Source organism: Dendroctonus ponderosae, unplaced genomic scaffold, assembly GCF_020466585.1.
Source record: "Dendroctonus ponderosae isolate FM_Combo_2020 unplaced genomic scaffold, Dpon_F_20191213v2 Dpon_F_20191213_1, whole genome shotgun sequence".
Taxonomy (NCBI): Eukaryota; Metazoa; Arthropoda; class Insecta; order Coleoptera; family Curculionidae; genus Dendroctonus; species Dendroctonus ponderosae.
The window spans coordinates 3,165,211-3,189,140 of NW_026017110.1; the positions used below are offsets into that span (position 1 = coordinate 3,165,211).

The window sequence follows — 23,930 nt, forward strand, 5'->3', positions numbered from 1 at the left end:
TTAATAACTTTAATTATGTCCAAAAATAGAGCTATGATTCGGTGCAAAAATATTCAAATCGTATCACTGACTAAGAAAATATTCACGGCCAAAATTTAGGGAATATTTAACATGTCTTAAATTTTACGGCGCAGTGTAGAAATATTTCCGTCGTTTCGCCAGCATAATTTTCTTGCATCTTCAAAGGTGATTACCGCGAAAGCTTGACTGAACACTGAACTGATTAAGTGTGGTTGTAAGCAATGCTTCATGCAAGCCAATCGCAATAATGGCTTGAAATAACACTTTCTTCACACAAATGAAGTGTTACAGATTCGATTCTATTACAGGCCAGATGCAAAAAGTACGTTTACAAGGTCGATAATCGATATTAAACAATTGACGAAATTTATAGAAAAAAGTGTTCAGACGTTTCACATTTTTCAAGCATCAGTTGAAAACTCGAATGCCTACTAAATGATCACCCTGTTTATATCGAAACATTGAATCATAGTACAACAGGCGATTTAATTTCCAATGCAAAACGACGGGATGAAAACATCCAATTGGAGATATAACCGAGTTCTTTCAGGGTGAATTTATCGGCATAATGGGTCCGGTCGGATGTGGCAAATCGTCGATATTGTCTGCTATTCTGGCTGAACTCTCCATGCACTCCGGCGAGATTTCAATCAGCCAAATTGACTCAGGTATGGATATCACATATCTATTTTCCATGAATCATTCTATTCTAGATTCAGGTCCGTGAATCCTGTGTTCGATTGCCAGATGTCTAGGCTAAAACGTTTTTTTTTTTATTTTAACAAAAAAAATGCTAATTAGAATTCTGTGCGCTCCATTTTTGGATCGGCTAATATGGAACTTTATGTATCAGTCGTTTGATTTCCAACTTTTACTCGTTTTGCAATCCTTTTTTATATTGTTTTACCAAACCCTATGAGAGCACGTAATTCAACTGACTACGTTGGGTTTGTTCCGGACTTCAATCCTCTGGATTTTTCAAATTGGTCTCAAATAACATGGACAATAGAGATCTTTCTTTAGAAAAATACAAGTTGTTGTTAACGAAATCAGAGCCAATGTTGTTCCAAACTCAAAAGTATCTCCTCACAAAACGCTGTGTAAAGTGTATCAGTGTCAATGGTGGTCACTTTGAACAATTACTTTAAGTAATTATGAATTTTACATGTTTTGGTATTTAAAATGCGTGATTTTTTACAGTTTTAGTTTTGCGTGCTATTAAAACCTAGCGTTCGCTGAATCCATTTATCTTAAGAACGGGTCGAAATATCGATATCAAACAAGAATACTTCATTTATCTAGAAATGACTGATTGAAGCCTTGTGCATTGTAGTATTTGCAGTTTCTGGATTTCCCATCCTTAATGAGTCGCCCTGTATTTGTTCTCCAAAATCATGTGGAAACTGGCATTCAGGAAAATCACACAAAAAATTATGATCAATGGCTGCTACATTAATTTAAATTAATTGCGTATTCCAGGCTTTGGATATGTAGCTCAACAGCCCTGGCTACAGCGCGGCACCTTACGCGACAACATTCTGTTTGGAAAAGCTTTTGATGAAAGCCGGTACACAGAAGTACTTTTTGCATGTGGATTACTCGATGATATCAGCAATTTGCCCAATGGAGAACTGACCGGAATTGGTGAAAGTGGAATGACGCTCTCTGGAGGCCAAAAGTCGCGAGTGGCTCTAGCCAGAGCTGTTTACCAAGATAAGTACGCACAAGTCTAGCTGTTCAATTATTGGGTTTTTTACTACTCTGATCTGAATTTTTAGATCAGTGTACTTGCTGGATGACATCGTTTCGGCTGTAGATCGCAATGTGGCCAAACACATATTTCAACATTGCATCTTGGGGCTGCTGAAGGAAAAAACCCGGATTTTGTGCACCCACCATGTGGAGTTTTTGGTATATGCTGACCGGATTGCTGTTTTAGAAAACGGATTGATTAAAAAACTAGGTTTTAAATCTGGTGGCTATTTGGGCTTCTTTATTCAAGAAAGAGCATTTCAGGCAAACCACCCCAGATTCTTCAAGATGTTGATGACAACATGGCTCTGGACTTGGAGCTGGGCGAAAGCATTCGCCTATCTCAATCTGGTTCACTGTTGGAAAGTGCAAGTCTGTCACCAAATGAACTGCAAAAAACCGATTCAGACAGTGTATTGAATATGGAAGTGAGTGAGGCCGGAAGTCTCAAGTTTGGAGTGTTTGCTTCTTACTGGAAATCTGTAGGACATTTGCTGTGTGTAGCAATTCTCTTCGCTATAGTGTTAATGCAGGTGAAGCCATTGAAGAGGTTAAATTGTGGCATTTTTGTGATTGCCTTTGGTTTTACAGATATCCAGGAATATTACGGACTTATGGCTAGCCGAGTGGGTAAACAATGGGCATACCAATGGCAGTACCAATGTGTCGATTATAGACGCTCATCGTCTCTAGTAAGCGGCGCTCCTAACAAAAATCCTCTTTTAATAAAAACACGTTATTTTTTCCAAAGTGTTGCAGCTGATTCAACACGTTCGTTTTTGACTCTCTACGTTGGATTGGCCGCAGTGAATAATGTTTTTGCTCTGGTAAGAGCTTTCCTGTTTGCCTATGGCGGTGTAGTGGCAGCTTCGAGATTTCACAAGCTCCTCTTAAAGTCAGTGATCAAGGTAAGTAAAATTTGAAATTTTGTTGTGGAAAATATTAAAATGTAGACTTGTCCTCTACTATGAACCATTATCTACGTTTTTTATTTCATATAAATAAAATTTGGGTAATGTGTGCTTTTAGCTCATTTTTGTACTTCCAGGTTTGAATCGCGTAGTTTCCTGTCTTTTGTTCCTTAAATAACTTGCTTGCAACCGCTCTTGTCCAGAAAACGAACAGATACATTTTGCCCACAGCTTGCTAGTCCTCTAGTCCTGGTATTTTAATTTGTCGCTTATTTTCTTTGAACGCGAATGCTCGGTTTTTCTTATCTCGTGTTGAATTTCTTCATCCCACCAATATGGTTTTTTTTCTCTTGGATAACTACTGCTTCTAGGACGGCTGAGTGCAGGCACATTTCTTTATACTGAATTAACAAATCCGGTCCGCTGTATCTATTGGTTCAGCCTATTTTTATAGAGCTCCATTCTTCTTCGTGCTGCTCTTTCTTCCTTCCAAACTCCACTATAGAAATGATCCTAGAGGCCCAATTTTCAGAGCCTTTTCCTTTCTTCTTTGTCTCTGTTATGTGATATTAGTGTGATGCCAACTCGAAGTTCTTTCAGTTCGTTTACAGCTTTTATTTTCCTGAAGAGACCTTGTCTATTTTATGTGCGACAGACCGTTGTACGTTTTCGCGCGAGCCAAAATCTGCCGATCGACCAGGTCCACTCAATTTGACCAAAATACTGACTTTGCACGTTTCGTCCCTGTATTCTTCATATTGTGCTTTATTTTTAAAATGGAATAAGTTACCGCATATTAACTCTGGTGTGTCCACACAAACAATGTATGAATTCGCATCTGGAGTATTTAAAAAAATCATATTTCAGGGCTTATTTCGCGAATTTGAGTTCTTTTGCATTTATTACTGATTTATTTTCTGCATAACTTTGCACAAAAAGGAACACCATACAAAATTAAATAGCCTTTCTCGTATTATATTCCTTCAATTTTTGATAGGCCAAGTCGTCATTTTTCGATATCACCCCCCTGGGTAGAATCTTAAACAGATTTTCCAGCGACACTTACACAGTCGACGACTCGTTGCCGTTTATACTCAACATTTTACTGGCGCAATTTTTCGGATTATTAGGTAAGTGGAAAATGGATACACCATTCAATTAAATCGGGTAAGTTGCAAGCACAGTCACTGAATTCAGATTTGAGCTGTTTTCATTACAGGTTCTCCATAATTAGGCCGAAGCCAGACTGAGCAATTTTTCCGGTCAACTTATTAAACTCTTAATTTGCATTTTAGGTTCAATTGGCATAACCGTATACGGTCTTCCATGGATTTGCCTGTTTTTGGTTCCTCTAATCCCAATTTATCACTGGCTTCAAAACTATTATCGACTAACATCCCGAGAATTAAAGCGCATTTCTAGCGTTTCACTTTCCCCGGTGTACAGTCATTTCAATGAAACTCTACAAGGTATAGTGGAGCTGAGGACTAATTGAGCTGTCCTGAAAACTTCGTCTTTGCAGGCCTTGCAACGATCAATGCCATGAGGGCTAAGCAACGATTCAAAAGGGAAAATCAGGAGCATGTGGACGCGAACATTAAAGCGCAATTTGCCTCTCAAGTAGCTATCCGATGGCTGGGGCTGCGATTGCAATTTATCGGCGTCGCTATTGTTGCGGGGGTCAGTTTTATTGCGGTGATTCAGCATCAGTATGCTGTGGCTAATGCAGGTACATTTTCATCGATTCCTTGCCCGAATCGCTTTCTTTTAAGCTGTGTTCGTTTAGGTTTTATTGGGCTTGCTCTATCCTACGCCCTATCCGTGACCAGTCTTCTGAGCGGAGTTGTTAACGCTTTCACTGAAACTGAAAGGGAGCTGATTGCTGTGGAGAGGGTCAATCAGTACATTAATGAAATACCATTAGAGGCTGCTCATTATATGACGGAACCTCCCTTCGGCTGGCCTAGTCAAGGGGTGGTTAGCTTTGATAACGTTTATTTAAGATACAGGTAAGGGGGTTGTTATTATCTATTGATATACTTGGTTGGGAGATAATTTCTTGACCGGTACACGAGCTATTGAATAAGTTATCTTGGGGATTCAGTCCGGGCAACGATTCAGCTACCGAGCTAGAGCTAATTTCCGTAATTTCAAACAGTTTCTGTTTTCTTGCCACTGCCCAGACTAGTTCCCCCAGACATCTGATTCAATGGATATACTGTTTGTTTGCAGGGAGCATTTGCAGCCTTCGGTAAAGGGCCTCAGCTTCGAGACAAGATCTTCGGAGAAGATCGGTATAATTGGACGAACCGGATCGGGAAAGTCTTCCATCATATTGGGCCTGTTTCGGATGGTGGACATATCCAAAGGCGAGATTTGCGTCGATTCAGTCAACATATCCAAAATATCATTACCGACTTTAAGGTGAGCCTTCGGCTAATTTCCAGGCAACAAGTGAAAGTGTTGGGGGTTTCAGATCTCGCCTTTACTGCATCCCGCAGGATCCATTTTTGTTTAGCGGCACGATGCGAGAGAATCTGGATCCGTTGGGCGAGTTTCGCGATAACGAGATTTGGAGCGCTCTATCCAAAGTCAATTTGGAAGGCACAATCAAAAGTCTGGGTGGATTGAACAATGTCGTGGAGGGAGGCGGCTCTAACTTTTCGGTTGGGCAAAGACAGCTGGTGTGCTTGGCTAGAGCAGTATTGCATAATCCCAAGGTAAGTTTCAAAGATTTTTACCTAATTTTTGACTGACCCATGGACTAGGAGAATGGTAAGTTCGAAAAGGGATCATTAACCAGTGACTTATTTGAAAGATTTGTAGATACAAAAGCTACTTGATAATTCATCATTATCACCCATTTTCTTAAGGAAATTGAAGGAATTTGCTGTTCAAGAATGATGAGCACATTTCCTTAATATTATTGTGTTGATTTATTACAAAATTTATTTAGCTAAGTACATTTTCAAGTAATAATGTGTAGGAGATTCCTGTCATCAAACAGGATTTTCCTGTCATCCCAAACTAGGTAAAAAGCATACAAAGGTTTTAGCACTGATTTCAATTTATTAGTGAGCCACGAAATTTACTCGGAAATTTATAAATGGAGTAACGTACTGTTCAAAACCAACCATATATAGAGACTTATTTTTAATACAATCACGGTTTGTGCGAATTTATTTCTGGTGCATTGTTTTGCATTTCTTTTCTTTTTCGTTTTATTTAACAATAATAGAGAAAACCATATTATAGGCCTGGGTAACTCAGCGAATTTTTAGGAGTTGGCGCAGTGCTGCGCAAATGGTTTGGTGCGCCAATCCAACGCACCGGCGCAGTAACTCAGTTCGGTTGCTGGGAAAATATTGATGACTTTTTTACATTTTAGGTTTATTTTAAAGGCTATTTATTAATAATATTTTTAAAACGTCTTCAAATTTCAGAATTTTCCAGTTTTAGCCAAGTTACTCTTTCTTCCAAATGCTCAATTGTCTAAAGTCTCACTTAAAAATGCTGACAATCTTAAGGTATTTTCCGCGATAAATTATGAAATAAATTTCGAATCCTTTGTCGCCTCGTAAAAAGTTTAGAAATCGTTTTCCAGCGTCGAATTTGGAACAAAAATCAAATAATTTTTCATCAAAAAAGGAACAGAATAAGCAAAAGTTTATAACAGATTATTTGGAAATCTCGTCACCTCCATTTTTCTGAAAACTGTAGAATTGGTTAAAAAATGTGGTTTTTTAGTTTTGAAACTGTTTATTCCCGAAAACCATCAAGTTTTTCTCTAAAACCGATCACAAAACTAACAGTTTTTAATCGAAAACGACTATCGACTATCTTAAAAAAACGACCAGATAGCAAAAGTTTACAAAAAAATATTGGAAAAATTCGCCACCCCCATCACTCTGAGGATTTCTAAAGTTCCTTTAAATTTTCAGGTCATTCCAGTTATGGAATGTTATGGACAAGACCCTAATAATTATTTATAGGGAAAAAAACATGGAAATTGGAGTTTCTTCACGTTTAGGTCAATATTTCTAAACAACACTGTCTCTAAACAGAAAAACTGCGTTTTCTCTAACGTTTTACTGTAAAATACTGGAAAACTAAATATTTTAGACAAAAAAATTAAGAGATCGATTTAACAAGAAAACTCGTCGACTTTCTTTGGACTCAGTTCTGTTGCTGGGAAAATCTCGATTACTTTTTTTTAGTTGTTTGAACAAAGTAGTAAAAGTTACTCAGAAAAAATGTCAATAACCTTTTTTTAGATGTGAAAATCCCAGTCTCGGGTCTCGTAAAGCTTTATCAAATAGATTACAACTCATTAATCGATGAGTTATAACTCGTTAACACAAAGAGCGGCAACAACTCAATAGCGCAGCTCAACACAGTGTTACCCAGGCCTACCACCGTATGAGGCGAGTTCCAAATTTTAATTCTCGAATAAAGACTGTTGAAAGGGTTGCTGTTGGCTAAAATTTGAGCAAAGACTCGAAGAATGTTTTGCAAAGTAAAAGCTAATTTAATTGATCAAAAATCCAGCATGAAAGATCATCAATTATCATTATCATCAATTATTCCAACTTAAAGTAAAAACTAATGGGTTTTATATCTCGGTGTTACATACTATATTAATTGAGATCGGTTTGAAATGTAACTGAAATGTAATAAAATTTTTCATTTAATTTGACTATAAAATTATTTAAGCCGAGACACCAACCGGGAAAGAATTGTGTCACTTTGTGCGCTTCCTAATACTTGAAATTTTCTTTAATTATTATTCGTAACGTTTTCTAATGATTTTAAACATTTTTATAATTCTCACTTAAGTTTGTGTAATTTAATGTGATAAAAAGTTCTGCTTTGATTTGCTGATGTTCGAACTGCTTAATTGATCTAAAGCTGCTTTTTTCAAGGAAAGCTATTGGTTTTTTATTTTAGGTTTCTTTTTTTTTCACTCAATTTAAAGTTATTGGTTTTCAGCCATAATTAAAATATTCAAGGCGGTTTATTTATTCCATCTTTCGGCCTTTAAACAATCATTAGATGGCTCAGTGACCAAATGAAAACAGTGTAAATTTACAAATTTTCAAAGCGGATGGACGCGGATGCTTCCAGAATCTTGATCTCAGAACTTTGATCATTATTAGCAAAGGAGTCAGAGATTTCTTCCTAGTTAAAGTTAAATCATACCGTCCTTATTTGAGGCGCAAAATGGCACAGATCTGTTGCGATTTATACAGGGTGTTACTATGGGCACAAATTTCTAGGGAATGTTCAGAACATGAATAGGTAATATTTGAGTAGAAAACCTTATTGTCTTCGTATTTTCTGAAAAACCAGTTTAAACTGCGCTTTGCTTAAAGTTACTCAGTTTGAGTTACTCGGTTTTTATAGTAATTGCCGTTAAATAAAGCGTTTAGTGGCTCTTTTTTAGGAATGAGGCATTTTTCAATGTGTGTTTACTCTCAAGCTTTGCCCCCCCTCAACTGAAAGTTTGGGAATTAAAAAAAAATCAGTCTACCCTCCGATAGTACTTCTACTTAGCAGTCTCGGAGAATTAGGGGTGTTTGAGAAACGTGCCTACAAATCTTCTGTGTGCTCCAGATTGGACTTAAAAAATATTTGAAAGTAACTCAGCATGGACATTTTCGGCACGCTCAACTGAAAGTTTGTTTTTGCTGGAAAATCTACCTGCACTCTGCAGTGCGCGTTTATATCGAAATTTGCTCCATTTCTAGAGACTGACTGGGCAGAACTGGACAAAATTTCGCGTCTAGTTACTCTAGATCGAACGTGAAGATTTTCTTAAAGTGGCTCAACTTGAAAGTTCTGGTTAGGCGCAACTGTAGGTTTGCCGATTTCTCAAAAATCATTCTGCAGGCGGTTTAGATCGAAATTTCAGACGTTTGTAGCGCTCCACCGTGAGTAGAACTGGACAAAGTTTCAACTGTCTGGTCGCTCAAGTTTGGGCGTGACGAATTCTTGAAAATCACCCAACTTGAAAGTTCTGATCAGGCTTTGTTTAATTAATTAGTTATAAGTTTGTTAATTCTTGCATAATCGCCTTGCAGTCGGTTATTTTATAGTAATTTAAATCACAATTAAACATGACTTTGTACAAAACGCTCTTGAAGTATCACAAGAGTATAGCGCTTTAGGGTGACATTTCCAATCATGGGTTTTTCTATTTAAAGTTTTATCCCATCGTTCTGAAGCACCTTGTAAATTGGGCTCCTTCCCGATTGACCCAATAAATATTTTCAGCAATATTTTCAGGATTGGCCTTGTATAAACGGTGAGAAAGAATTATTTATTGCAGATTTTGTGCATCGATGAAGCGACTGCAAACGTGGACCAAGACACTGATCGTCAAATCCAGCTGACTTTACGCTCAGCCTTCAGAAAAAGTACTGTGATAACGATTGCACACAGAATCCAAACAATTATGGACTCAGACAGGGTGCTGGTGATGCAGGAGGGCGAAATGATCGAATTTGATAGTCCGGAAAACCTATTAAACGACCCTCAGAGCCATTTTTCCAGGCTGGTTAATCAAGATTCGTGATTCCGGAAAGCCCTTTATTAATATTTATTTTTCTCTTTCTTACATTCGCATATATAGATCTACAACTAATTAGCTTTTTAAGAATAAATTTGTTCAATTTTTCATCGCCTATTTTGACGGAAAAACTCAAGATTCTAAAAAAGTTAAAGTTTCGGATCTGGTAAATAGTTAATACGATTTTTCATGATATCGACATTCTCTCTTGTGCTGTACAACACATGTTGCGTTCTATGAATCAACATTTATTTGATTATACGCGCACTATATAGAGAATAATAAAAATAAATATTCTAGTTTTCCCACACCGATCTTCATTGATTTTATTATAGGTTGTTCTTGAAAGAAGCCCAGTATTAAGAAAGTTATAGCTGTACAGTTCATAAACTTTGTAAAATTATCATACATTATTAAGAAATGTTAAACTTACACATTCTAATATATTATAATTACTATCTTTATTTGTTTGAACTGCTTGAGTTTTAATTACTTTAAGTGATTTCTATGAGGCAATTTATACCCTCCTTATAACTTCCCGTTATCATTGCGTTTTTAATGCCAATTTTAATTTGCTTGCAATTAAACTGATTTGTGACTTTAGAAGTTATTCATGTTTGCATCCTTTATACTGCATTAGGTTGGTGGAAAGAAAAACATGTTTTTTTTGTTTTATAATAACTAATAAAATAAGTTTCGAGTTTAGGGAAATAGTGGAATGGAATGGAATCGTTTGATATTCCAATAAAATGCCCTTTTGGAAAGTAATAAAAATCAGCAATAACAGATAGATTCAGTCACAACCAAAACCCAAAAAGGAGTAACAAATGCAATACCAATAAGAACTGTTCAGATGGAAAATAAAATAAAAAAAAGCAAATTGAAGCAAAAACATGAAAATCGAATCACACTTTCAAGTCGTTGCAATCGTCATTGAATATCCTCAAATAAGGACTAATAGACATAACAACGCAAATAAATGAACAATACAGATTAAAAAGTGTAACAAAAGATCAAGAGCGAGTTACAGTATAAAGTGTAGATGTCCTGCAGAAAAAAATTAGTTCAAGCGAACGATTCGTGCTTTTGTAACCCAAAACTGTAAAAGTCCTAAAATGAAGCCGTTGGAAAGCCAGTATACAAGACCGTACCAATCGGTGACATGTGACATGTTATACGCGCGCTCTCGAGGATTATCTTGTATTACATGCACCCGATTCCCCTAAATTAATCACCCCAACTCGGTTTACGTCGACTTAATAAATTTACTTTGAGAGTTATTTTTGTAACCTTTCAAATAAACACGCACTTGAAATGGATGCCTTGAATTTGATTATTTTTGGAATCGGCCTGTACATGGCAAAAGCACCCCTAATTATTCCTGCAAGTTCGGGAATAGTTGTTTCCAGACCTCCAGTTTTTTTGTGTTTTTAATTTAATTTACTGGAAATCCTAATCAAGCTGTAGTAAAATTTAATTGTGTACTTATTCCTAAACCCACAACTCTTCAGATACCAAAATTACTTTTTTTGCAAATTAAGTTAGATTCTGCACTTTCGAAATTTAATTACACGAAGAGCCTGGTTGTGGCATCACACATTTTTGCACAGAGACAACAATTTTAGAACGGGCTAATTAGCCACTATTCGTGGTTGCAATATGCATAATTCTCGGATTCTCTCATTCTTCCCCTGCTTCACAAAGGCTCATAGTCGGATAAGTGCCTACCCGTCCACCTTGCATCTTTTGCTCAATTTTAATGGAAAGTTAGGCGGGATTTGTCGCGCTAAAAACTTACCGTTAAACGTTATTCTATGTTCCACATCAATCTCATTTGTGCAAATAAAGCATCCCACGTAATTCCCCAGTAATATCGATCCTGGGTGGAGCTAATCCTTGATTAAAGGATACATCCTTTTACCTTCAAATTTGGAAATTTCAAGGCGGAAATTGCAGTTCAAATTTACCACAGGCGGCCATTAAATATGCACAGTCAACTGGCAGAGTTACAGGGCGATTATTGTAGCTTCTGATGCTTATTCTCATTTGCATAATATTTGAATTGTTTCTATCGCAATTTTACCTTGTTAAAGCACATTTTTAGGCAAAATCTCCAGAGGAAAGTCCCAGTTAGGTTCATACAGTCATCAGGTTAAAATTTTTAGAAATTTTATTAAGCATCAAATTGAACTATATAACTTTTCAAGTTTTTCTGCCATTAGCCAGATAATAACTGCCGATTTAGTGGGAATAATCGCCAATTCTGGTACATTTAAACCTTTAACTCTTAAAAATGAATTAATGAACTTTTAAGAATGATAAATTTTCGCTTTACGTGCAAAAGCGCAGAACCGTTTGTTCATTTATTGAAAATAATGATCACTTTTTAAGTTCGAGAAACTAAATATTTTGCTTTCTCCCGAAATACCTTCAAGGTTTTTCAGTTAAAATTGGAACCAATTGCGTTGATATTAAAATAATTGTCATTGTTGCAATTTCAGTAGTAATTCGATGATCAATTCTSAATTATTTCCAMCAAAATAAATAGAATATTTATCCGTTTAGTGGGAACAATTGTCATTTTTATATAAATAAAACTTGCATCCATATCCACATTATTTTCATGTTTTGRAGTGAATTTAAGTCCAMAAATGCAAATTCCTTGTGGAAATATAACTACATATTTGCCAATTTATTTAATAAATATTGTGAACTTTCCAGTCCGTCAGTTCGTTTGCTTCAGTTACGATGCTTGCGACGACAAAAACAAAATTGTATTAATTTTGCACTTGAAACGTGAAGGAAATACACTTTTCTTTAGAAAGTTCTTGAATAATTGACAGAATTGCGAATTTAGTGAGAATAATTATCAGTTTTAAGTGTCAATGTGAACAGGATTAATTAACAATTAATGCTTGATAAATTGTTGTCGTATATTTYGTTACAATTTATTTAGTTATTATTTATGATAAAAGCAGACAGTTTTGTYAATTTGTTTAGCAACTGATTTAAAAATGATTTAACAAATTTAACCAGTTGAAATGAACTGTATCACCTACGTATTRCAAACAAATTTTGCTCAAATAATATTGGCTAAATATACAAATAATGATGTTTTAGTGCCAGTATTTTGCTWTTTTCTGACATTAACCCACAATTCAATATGTTTTTTTTYCAGATAGTTTGCGTTTAAATTTAAATAAATTTGTATTGTCGACTTTCTGCAAGTTTTGTAATGGATTTGGTGGGRATAATTGCCCGTTTGAATCGGAAGCGTTAATCACTTAACAGATACAACAAATAAAATCAGGTTTTATGGTGTGAATTGGCATTGAAATATCAAAATAATGCTTCTTTTGCGTTATTTAAATTTCTTGCAGCTTATCCATAATAAGTAGGTATCTAAAATCAAAATTTGAAGTTTCTAAAACAACTGCAAGTTGGAAAATTTCTAATGCACGGTCTACGTAAATCACCCTGCATATGCAAACAAATAATTATTGTGAATTTTGCGTCTATTCGTGCAATTTAACTGTGAATGACTATTAATTCACTTAATGAGATTAATAGAATTTTCATTCTTTAGAGCCCCGTATTAGGCCTAATCCTCAAATGCATATTATTTTATTATTTGCTCTATGGCATTTCAGTGCAATAAATTGGCCGGTGCTTCAAATTGATAATAGTTGCATGAAAATAGATTGCCTTGAATAAACTTGTTAAATATTATTCAGTATGGGTGAATTTGAGCAATCGATATTCCAATAATATTCTGGAAACAAAGGCGGTTTTACTTTAATATACAGGGTGATTCAAAATTGGCGTCATTCCTCTGGAGGTGTTGTCTGGCGGTGTTTTAGGAGTACAGAAAAAATAGTAAAAACAATTAATTGTTATTAAAAACTGAGAATCTTTATTAGAGAAACGGCAACAATGTTTTTCAAGTTAATCTGCCTCATTAACATTACGTAAATACCTGTTGCTTCGTTATTATTTAAAACTCCGGTAACCATGGAGAAATAGAGAAAGTGGCAATAAGATAGACAAGGATAAACGGTAAATTCAACAGAAATCGTTGATTGACGGAACCTATTTCGAGACTCATAACCTCGAATTATTAATTTGTTTGCAAATTACAAAAACATACATTTGAGTCTGTAACTCCAAACAAGTGCTTGTGTTTATTACAACCTTATTTTACACTCTTCTCGAGCAGCTTTTCGTATTCGGTTAATTAACTCCTGCTCAATTTATACCGGTGTTTAGTAATCCATTGGTTTCATGTGGTCTTACATACGTGGTAGAAATACAGCCGGTATTTATTTGGTGCCTGGGAAAGTGTTAGTTATTGTGCTCTCATCACCCTTTTTTGGCGTGAGTTCTTTCAGCTTCTGCTGAAAAAAATTTCAGTATTTTTCTCGTACCTTCCAAGTGAGCCCCTATTACCCCTTAAAGGAATGACGCCAATTTTGAATCACCCTGTATATATATTATTTTTATTTAAATATTCCGCAATTCCTGCATGAACATGCAGTTTAGAAATGTTTTATTTTTCATAATAGTCTAATAATAGTTTTTATAGTAATTCTGAAGGTGTTCACATTAAAACAGATATTATGCAAGTGAAAAGCAAATTATAAAGAAACATAAACTGACCAGTTCTTCGGGATTTTAGGCCGTCGTGAAAGAAATTTTCTCGGAGAAGAAAAACTAGCGGCTTGCCGGAAAAAAATCCACAACGATTTGAAATCCCGAAAAACTCACTGCAAAAGTTTCTCTTCTCCATATAAAGAGGCTTTTTAGTACAATGTGTGTCAAAACTAGGGCTTTCAAATTGGTTTTTAACATTTTTCCTCAAATAATCGATTATGTCCACTTTAGTATAACCCGAGAAAGGGGACATAGGAAATTCTTCAGAATTTACTCTAGATATGCCTTGGGTTTAAAACTTTCCCTTTTATTTCATATCACAGTTAGCACTTTTAAAATTAAGATACTCTTGGTAAAACTCGCAAAAAAGCACTGGTGTCGAGTCATACTAATTTAAAGATTTAGTTTCACTGATTAATTCAGTTTGTTATCCGCAATCATTCAATTAAAGCGGAATTCGTTGCAGTTAAATTGTATGTATTTCTGCTTCTCTGCTCTCTTTCTATATTTTAAAATTTTATATTTGATTTTGAAAATCTTAAAATTTCACACCGTTTTTTTGGCTTTGAAGCATTCAAATAAATTATGAATTTTCTGTGACTTATCAATTTACTCATTAACAATAATGAGTATGGATAATCTGAATAATGGCTGAAAAACTGTGTCAAAAAATGATTGAAAAAAATCAAGTTTTAAGTGAATTTCTGTCGTGTTAGTTGAAACTAGAACTACCAGAAAAAGAAAAAAACTCAAACTAGCAGCCGCTTTCAACAGCAATAATAAAAAAACGAATATTTTATTATCTTAACAACACTCTATTCATACCATCTTGCCTGCCCACCACCACGGCTGAGAGACCACGAGCTCAGATTATGTAAAACATTGTGTCTAATAATAATGGGTTCGTACCCATAATTTGATGGTCTATACGGCTTAATGCCATGTTGGAATCTCTTGCTTTATTATACCTATTATGTCATGTTTCCTTCGAATTAAGCTCGGGCGATGACAGTCGTTAGGCCTTTCTATCGTTGAAAAAATAATCGGGATGGGATGGAATGGGATGGGATTGGACTGTTAGCTCGAAAATATTTCAACATGATTTTTATATGGACTTGAAAGTTAGTTCCTGGTTATGGTGCCATTCGCCTGCCATTATTGCACCATTAACAGATGCAGAATGCAACACGAAAACAATGCAGAAAAATAACGCCGTTTTGCATACAAAGTGGACTTTTACGCGATTCCTCGGTGATTACCATAAATACTTAATTCTAATTACTTTGCGGTTTTGTTCGTTTTTTCAACTGTCTGACTACCAGATTAAATAGCTTTAATTTAAAAAGTATTATTTCTTCTATTAGAAATAAACGGGAAAGAAGCGGAGTCGTGGTTTCCAACGGTTGGCAAAGTAATGCATGTAAACCATTCCTGTGGAGAGGCTTGTATTAAGTATAATTTTCGGTAATATTTGCATGATAATAAAAAAATAGACAGAAAATGTTGATTATTTGGGAACTGGAAAGGCCCCGGTGTCTTTTACTTAGCTCGTTGCATTCCTTGCCTCTTTCCGATGAAAATGATGTAGAATTCGAGGTATTTTGAGAAACTTGAATTTTTTACAAAAATCGATCTCTTGCTCCCCCTTTGAAATTTTCGACCAAAAATCAAAATTCCGTGTTTTTTGCCCTTATTGGATTATTTCCGACCTAAAAAGCTGCTGCCCAATAACGAATATGAATTTTGTGGGTTCATAATAAGAAAGATATCGTCATTTTAAGATTGCGACCGCTCAAAAACCCTTCAAAATATACAGAAAATGTTGATTATTTGGGAACTGGAACGGCCCTGGTGTCTTTTACTTAGCTCGTTGCATTCCTTGTCTCTTTCCGATGAAAATGATGTTCGTGGTATTTTGAGAAACTTGATTTTTGTTCAATAATCGATCTCTTTGTCTCCCCATGAAATTTGCGACTAAAAATCAAAATTTCGCAACCGTATTTTTTACCCTCAATGGATTATTTTCGAGCTAAGAAGCTGCCCAATAACGAATATGAAGTTTGTGGATCCATAATAGTATTTGCCCATAAAAATCTCCCAAAGTTTTTAAGATGTCAAGATCTTTGCAAATATCAGAACTATTGCTTTGAGCAAAAGAACGTGATGAAAAAAAGGAACAACGTAAATATAACTATTTGATATTTTGGAGTAAATCTTATTTATCAATAAAAAAACGGATATTTTCCGCTTGCTGAGTAATCAATTTGATGACTGTGTAAAGCACGAACAGCTTTTTCATTGTATTTTTGGCTTTTAAAATTAGATTTTCTCTCAAGAGGCATTTAAGTGCCACATTTTCAATATTGAAGACTCACATATTTGTCCATAATTTTCAATATAAATCATAATTTAACTTATTATTCCATTGTTGAAGTTATTTTCGGTGCCACCAAAACTTTGCTCTTCTTTTGCTGAACATCTTACAGCTGCAAATCACACAAAACAAGTTTTCTCGCTAAAACATTTCGAATTTTCCTTTAAATCCTTTCAACCAACGGAAATCTGCACGTTGTTGAACACTCCCAGTGCCCCATTAGTTCAAGTTACCTCCATCATTTCTTTTTCATCTGCTATTTATCGCAAATGCACCACCATTCATCCAAGTTGGCAATTGTCCCATTGCAGCAGAAAAATCACTGAAAATAAGCCACACCGGTCTCCCCCGTATTACCCTCTTTAGGCAGGGGTGCGAATTAAAAATGTTCACTTGGAAAAGGTTTTTTTCGAGGACCTGACGCAGGATATTCATGCGGCCCTGCTGAAGAACTCGAGGACCCATTCAAGGGAACACAATACAAATCGGCAGAGTGCTGTTTGCTACCGGTATGCAAAATATGTGCCCTTAGTTTCGTGGCTTTCATTAGAGAGTTATTGTGATATGCGACTAGCAGGGATTTACACGTAAAATGTAAAAATTGACACCAATCTTGACTGAACTGAAATTGAACAACAGATGAAATCAATTCATCACGCCAGAAGGACATTTTTTTCATTATTCAAAAATATTAACAGTGGAGGGAATATCCATAATTCATTCATGGGGTTTTAACTCGATTTCGAGAAAGGCAACAAAACCACTCAGAGTATGTAGACACTCCTTGCTGAAGTGCAGGAATTAAGTTAAAATAATGTCGTTTATTTTACTGCTGTTATTCCATTTTATTGCTTGTTTTTTTCGACACTTAACAAAAATAGGTTTTTTGTTGTTTTTAAAATTTTCACTTTTCCTCCTACTCATAAAGCCAAACGTTAATTCAACATTGCAAATTTTTTAAAGTAATTTACTGAGGTCAGAAATTTTATATTTTTCTTTAGTAAAGTAAAGTAAAAGTTCTTGTAATTTTGTTTTATTTTATTTTTAGATATTTCACTCTTTTATTATAAAAGTTGATCTATTCATTATAAAAGTTCTTGCGAGCAACGTGTTTTCCTCAATTCTGCTTTGGAGCTTTAGAACGCACTTTCCTTCTGTTTTTTGTCTACATTTTTCCAGGCTCACAGTTCAAAAGTCCGGAATTTAATCAGCATTTTCTTCATGACAAAGTGAGACTAATGAAAATTCGCATCACATATCGGCTGGACTGAAGCGTTTGAAAAGTTTTCCGGTTTTAAATAAAACATGAAACAAAGCTTTGCAGGTGTTCTTTGTTACCTACTGGTATCATTTGCAAACCTTTTCCAATTTCCGATAGTTAAATGTGAACAAATGCTAATGATTTAAGAGCCCCTTTGGGCATTATGGAAAGCCCGTATGCAACAATAAACAGAGTGCGATGCGCCTGTTCTGAGGGGCTTTGGAGGAGGCCAAACGGCATGGTGTCTGATACAGAGCTTTAAAGCGCAAAGCGTCCGAAACCGCAGCGAAGTACGTTTCGATAGCGGTTTGAAGCTGCGTTTTTCCGGGCGAGATCGCGGATTTCTTTTAGGAGTTGACTTCAATTTTTTAGCGGGTTTTTTTAGAACAATGGCAGTCCGCTCGATTTTATTTTGCTTCGAACTTGATTTACGTGAATAGCTATGCTTTAGTGAACATGAGTTAGTGTTGGTTTTTGCCCATCTGCACCAGTTTTGTTTGTTTTTGTTCTAGTTTTGCTTAAGATTTAAACACGTTGACGTGTTTGAAACTGCAGTTTTAAGAAAACTGATATACTGTGGATGTCGACGATTTTTTCTGGGAAAATTGAACTGTTTAGGTAACTTGCATTTGTATTGCCCATTAATATTGCAGTTTTCCTTGAGCGGCCACGTCTTAAGTAGGTATTCTAGTCATTTAAATGCCAAGTCGTTTACTGAAAATTGCTGGTAATTTGCAGGAATTTAGGTAGGTAGTCGCAAATTTTTTTCAGGTGTAGTTTGAGATGAAAAAACGTTTTTGAGTAATCATCTTCCCAAGAATAACCCACAAGAAAAGCATATAAATAACGTGTTAGTAATCAGCGCGAACTAATACGTTTTTGAATATTTCTTGCCAATTACATTTCGAATGAGTCGATTTTTAAATATCTCAAAAGCTTAGATTGAACTGGCAAAAATCCCTAGCAGAACTATTGCAAAGTAGTAAAAAAAGTATTTTAAAACACTTTGGGAACAATAGCTATTCAGTTCGTTTGTTCTCCAAGCTTCAAAGACTGAAATAAATCTGCAGTTCTATTAAAAGAACCGTGTCTTTATTAAGTCGCAAACGTATGACTTCTCAATTTAATCCCATTTTCAAGTAGTAAATGGAGAAAAAGTAGGCTTGAGCTCGTTATCCAAGGCTTATGATAAATTGGACCCAATAGTGAAATGGGAAGGAAAATTTTCCGCTTGAATGCTTTAAAAGGTTTAAAAGGATTAAGAAAATTAAAATTATTTATATTTCTTCATGTATTCCAAAAACTATTCAGTTTAAAGCTTTAAGCAAAATTTAATAGGAATCGTAAATACCTAATTAATGTTGTCCATTCAAGTATGGCTTTGAAGAAGATCCGTTCCAATTTAGTTGAATTTCTGAGTGTTTGGTGAGAAAAAAAGTAAAAACTTTATTACGCTTGAGGTTTTCGTTTTTCAAAGGCAGTGGCACAAGGGATTTTTTCCATCAAACTTTCCTTTTTTTAAACATTTTTGTACTCATTAAACTAACTATAATTGGAAAGCGCACTTTCGAATGTTAATAAGGATTTTTTTCAAATGAAGTCTCCGCTTTAGTAGTAAGTAAAGAAGACTCAACCTGTTTTTTTGAACTATTAAATAATTCTATAAAATTCAAATCAAAAGTTTAAGTGTTCAAAAAATGTTATAATTATCGCAAACTATTAGAAGAACAAAATCTGTTTTATGCGAAAGATCCTAAAATAAATAAATTAGGGAAATAAAATGTAGCCTCCATTTAAAAAAAACCCTAAACATTCCTGTTTTTTTTGAGTAAAATGAAAAATTTCCTCGATATTCCCGAAATATCGATGTTATTGCTTACATAAGTAGACCGCGAAAGACCATTCGGAAAAAAATCCCCTTTATGTAATGAGCACATTGCCTCAAACCGTCATAGTAATTTTCAAAACGTAGCCCAAAAGCAGACAATATCGTTTAGGAACATATGGGGAGATAGAAGTCATGGCTTTAAGCTAACAGCTTTGTTTTTCCCACTAATGAGCATTTCAGCTGGAAAATTGAACGTTCTTGCAACCTACGTGGAAACCTCTACTTTACGCTACATCCACTGTCGGCTTGTTTTGCTTTCAGCTCATTATCAGCTCATTAAAGTATATGTGATTTAAACACTGGAGTTTTTTATTACACATGTACTTTAAATTTGAACTTAACTGCATAGGAACTGGTGCAAAATTTTTGCAATATATTGAAATGAAGATTTTATTAAAAACAGAAGAAACACGTTTTGTAGAGCCAAATCAGCTTAACAACTTATAAATGTACCTGTAAACCTATGTTATGTACTTGATGTTTCTCTTATCTAATTATTGAGTGTCAGTGGAGTTTTAACAGTTCTTAAAACCGTTACCCAATCTTTATTATGCAGGTAATGCATATAATTCAATTAGTCAAAAGGCTCTAAACACATCACAATATACCGAAATAATATTGTCAATCCAAAAACTAGGTAAACATAAATAAATGCATTTACAAACGGAGGCACATTCTGAAGACCCGCATGTTAATTATAAAAAATTACAGTTTTCTTACAATGAATAACATACTAATGTATGAGCGTATAGGACTACGATATAAATACATCTTTAAATAATAAGTTTAAACATGAAAGTAGTATCCTGGTAAGTAGCAAAACAAGTAAGAGCACAGGATTATAATTCTCTTATAATCCCAAACTTAAGGACTTTTTATCACTTTAACTTCCCACCAAATCAAGTTATTCGAATCCAAATTTTTATTTAACAAACTTTTGGACCGTTTTTGTTAGTTTACTTATTAAAAAAGTCGTAATTAATTTGTCAGTTTTTCAATGTTTTTTTCATCAGTCGTTACATCTACTAGTTACATGTTTTCTCTTGCCAATTCCAGTGCAGCATCCCGATTGCGAGCTTTTATATCCCAATTGAGGCCGAAACACGGTACAAAAGCCAACGGATTTTTCGAGCCAATAATGGCTTGTTAACTTTAAATAGATCAAAATGGCCGGAGTGCCCAATAAATCTCAGTTTATAACCCGGAAAAATCAATGTGCACAAATTCAATGCCCCTTAACAATATAAATAAAATCATGCTTAACGAGACACAGATACACACAACATAGACGCAAGCGACTGGTACTAAACCTATTTACTTTAGAAAAATAATCAGTTTTATAATGATCTTTTAACACTTTGGCTTTGAGAACCGGTCACTGTTGATTCGCCAGGTCTGTACTCTGTACTGGGTTTGAGACACTCAAGTTTCCAAACAAGGACATTAGAGGCACAAAGTTTTAATTAATAAATTAATTCGTATTTGTCTCGTTTTTATGCGTTTTTTTTTCATGTTCATTAATTAAGGTGCAAATAAGTTTTGTCTAAATATCTTTTTTAGCAAGATTTTTTTCAAATTATTATTATTTTTTCGTTGATTGCGCACTACTTTTTTATTTATAGCCGATACTTGGAAGATTTTAAAAGCTTTGTTTCATTTCGGTAAATCCGTAGGAGTTAAAATTTTTAAATGTTTGCACACACGAATTTCCAAATGGGGTTTTCTCATTCGTATAAGACACATAAATTATAATTTCTTCATCAGTCAGAAAGGTTCTCCTGATGATTCTCCAACTTCTACTTACAAAGTTTTTTGCACGTTTAGTTTTTTAAAGTGGTTCTTTAGCATTTTTTTTGAAGTTTTTAGTTTATTGTACAGCACTTATTCAATATAGCCGTTATTTGAAAAATGTTTAAACTTTCTTTGATTTCGGCAGTCTGTAAGAGTGAAGTCTTTAAAGTGCTTGCAAACATTTTTAATTAGGATTTTTCATTAGCATAAGAAACATAAGCTAATATTTATTTTTCAATTTCTTTTAATACTTCAGTCAGAGGTCTTTTGTCGAATAATGTGCAAAAAGAACTTGTTTTCCCATCATCTTTATTTCTACAGGGTTTTTCTAAAGTTGTTATTTACCAAGGTTTTCGTGAAATTGTTAATGTTTTTGGTTGATTGTGCCGCAGAATAGTCTTCGTTCAAATTTCGAATGTTCGGAATGTCGTCGGTCCGCAAGAGAAAATAAATGTTCCTTAGGACAGAATGATCAGAATCGAGCTAATAATTCGGCCTTAACTGTAAAAGTTTCTGATTCCAGCCATTTGGCATTTAGACTTCCGCGCCATTGTTCTCAATCCAAAGTGTGCATACTTTATGGTCGAGAATAACCATATTTTTTGAAAAATTTTGTAAAATAAATGTTTGAAAATCACATCTCTATAGCTGTTCTTTAGCTATAGAGAATCAAATCAAAATGTTTATATTTTGATAACTTTGCAGTTCGATCACACACAGTTTTGAAGGAAATATGAATATAACCCCAACCAATTTTCTGCCGATTTGCGAAACTACGTCTAAATCGTTGTTCTCTGGAATGTCCATTTTTGCTGAGCTTTTAAACAGTTTCCTACAAATAAATATGCTAACATTTTTCTGTGGAATAACTCATTTTCAGCAATTTAATTAAATTTTTAAAGCCAAATCAGCAGGAGCGATTTCGGTTGCTCTAGTGCAAATGCCTTGGTTCAAAACCAAAGTTCATAACAAGTGTTAATTTCAGTCAAAATACATTTTTGGTCACTTTGGTCCATATATTAGTTAGTCAAGGTTTTTTGTGTGAAAATTAAATCAGCTGGAACTGTATGTGAGCCACCACTGAACACTTAACATGGGTTTATCCACTATCAGTGGCGTCAATAAAGAATTTTGAAACTCATTAATACTTGTTTTTTACTGTTTCTATTTACGGCAATTTTTATTATTAAATCTAAACCACCAAAAACAATGTGAATGGCGGTACTGGAAGCAATGCAGTCTTATAAAGGATAGAAACTGTATTCAAAGTCTAGCTCTGATCAATTTGGGAAGAATTTTTAAACTTTGAGTTACAAAGTTCCATGTCTTCATAGTCTTCCTTTGAAATGCACATTTAAAACAATTTTATTCTGAATCCTAAACGAACGGATGTCTGAATCCTAAACTCTTTATGTGCCGCTACTAAAAAAGCAAACTTTTCTTTATAAAAAGTGGCAATGACAATCATACGTAAGAATTCATGAGTTTATGACTAATGTGTGAGAACTAAATAGTGTATTTTTATGAAATAAATTAAAAAATCATATTCACCATTACTAACAGACAAAACGAAATTTCCAACGGTTTTTGCATCAATTTATTAATGTTTTTTTTAACGTAATGTTTTTTACATCCACAACTCCTTTTCACGATCTGAACTGAACGAAACTGATCTCCAAATGATGGAAATTACAGATGCATATCGTGCTCTTTAAATGAACCTCTTTTATAATTACTGTATAGCAATAAGTGACTTAACAACTATTTATAAAGCATTCTTAAGACACTTCATGAGAGAGTAACGCTTCTTTTATTCCCCTGCTGTGCATTTCTTCTGCAAATCTGAGTGTTTTTCTTCCGTCATTCATTCAGCACTTCGAACATCATTCAGAAGTCTGATTGCTGAGATACAATCTGTGACTGCTTTTCCACGACTTAGAATTATTGTGCCTTTTAGGTCTGTTTCTAACAATAAAATCACTGTACATTTCCAATAACCATTCTCGATTTATAGTTTAGCTGAGTCAACCGAAAGGTCAAGAAGTCCCTCTCTGACAATGTATTAATTTCTCGATTTTTTTATTTTGCATTTATGACCCGTATGAGTGACTTATAAAGTACAATAACGGCCTTTCTCGTAAATCGTCGTGTGGCTGCAACGGTGTCAGGAATGCTCGACCGCCACATTGTTGAATAAGAGTGGAGAAAGTTTTTTTATGGTCCTGATATTTTATCGGAGGTGTCCAAAAAGTGTTTTAACTGCCAGGAGCTGGCAATTATTGATTTTTCGATGCGATAGCAAAAAGTTTAAGTTTAAAAAAATCAGTCATTCAAAAATAGGAAGTGTTAATATTTCCAGTTAGTCATCACTAACAATCAGAGAAAATTGCACAAAAAGTTAGAATTAATAGAGAGTTAAAATTACGTTGGCCTTGAACGCTAAACGTTATTGTGATCATGCGCAGTGTTATAAAATAAGGTGTTCAGGCAAATAACGTTAAGTAAAGTGCGTTTTTTAGTTTTTGATACCGCGTTTGTTGCACTCTTAATAAAATAAACCTCACTTTATTGTTTTCTTATCCCGTTTTGTTTGGCAGAGTTTCAAAGCTAGTTTAAGTTTGTATTTTTTACAAACTTCTTTTTGGGTATTTCGCCTCAAAAATTTTTGTCTTTAAAAAAGACAGAATTTCCTCACGTCTTTTATTACAGATTGA

The 23,930-nt window shown here is 34.7% G+C and overlaps 2 protein-coding genes across 7 annotated transcripts in view; both read left to right on the plus strand.

Annotated features, from left to right (window-relative positions):
- The window catches only part of LOC109533740 (ATP-binding cassette sub-family C member 10-like), a 19,900-nt gene extending 10,190 nt beyond the window's left edge, over positions 1-9,710 (plus strand). For all 5 annotated transcript variants that reach the window (XM_048663905.1, XM_048663888.1, XM_048663894.1 and 2 more), the window contains 13 exons: positions 572-689; positions 1,501-1,738; positions 1,800-1,984; positions 2,038-2,306; positions 2,365-2,465; positions 2,525-2,681; positions 3,682-3,814; positions 3,980-4,153; positions 4,207-4,413; positions 4,471-4,693; positions 4,917-5,108; positions 5,161-5,404; positions 9,013-9,710. In XM_048663905.1, coding sequence (XP_048519862.1) covers positions 572-689; positions 1,501-1,738; positions 1,800-1,984; positions 2,038-2,306; positions 2,365-2,465; positions 2,525-2,681; positions 3,682-3,814; positions 3,980-4,153; positions 4,207-4,413; positions 4,471-4,693; positions 4,917-5,108; positions 5,161-5,404; positions 9,013-9,258 — 2,487 coding nt within the window. In that variant the 3' untranslated portion in view covers positions 9,259-9,710. The remainder of the gene's footprint in view (positions 1-571; positions 690-1,500; positions 1,739-1,799; positions 1,985-2,037; positions 2,307-2,364; positions 2,466-2,524; positions 2,682-3,681; positions 3,815-3,979; positions 4,154-4,206; positions 4,414-4,470; positions 4,694-4,916; positions 5,109-5,160; positions 5,405-9,012) is intronic.
- Positions 9,711-17,794: 8,084 nt separating this feature from the next.
- Positions 17,795-23,930, plus strand: part of LOC109532957 (kinesin-like protein CG14535) — a 261,935-nt gene continuing 255,799 nt past the window's right edge. For both annotated transcript variants that reach the window (XM_048667734.1, XM_048667735.1), the window contains exon 1: positions 17,795-18,155. The gene's annotated coding sequence lies outside the window, so the exon portion shown is untranslated. The remainder of the gene's footprint in view (positions 18,156-23,930) is intronic.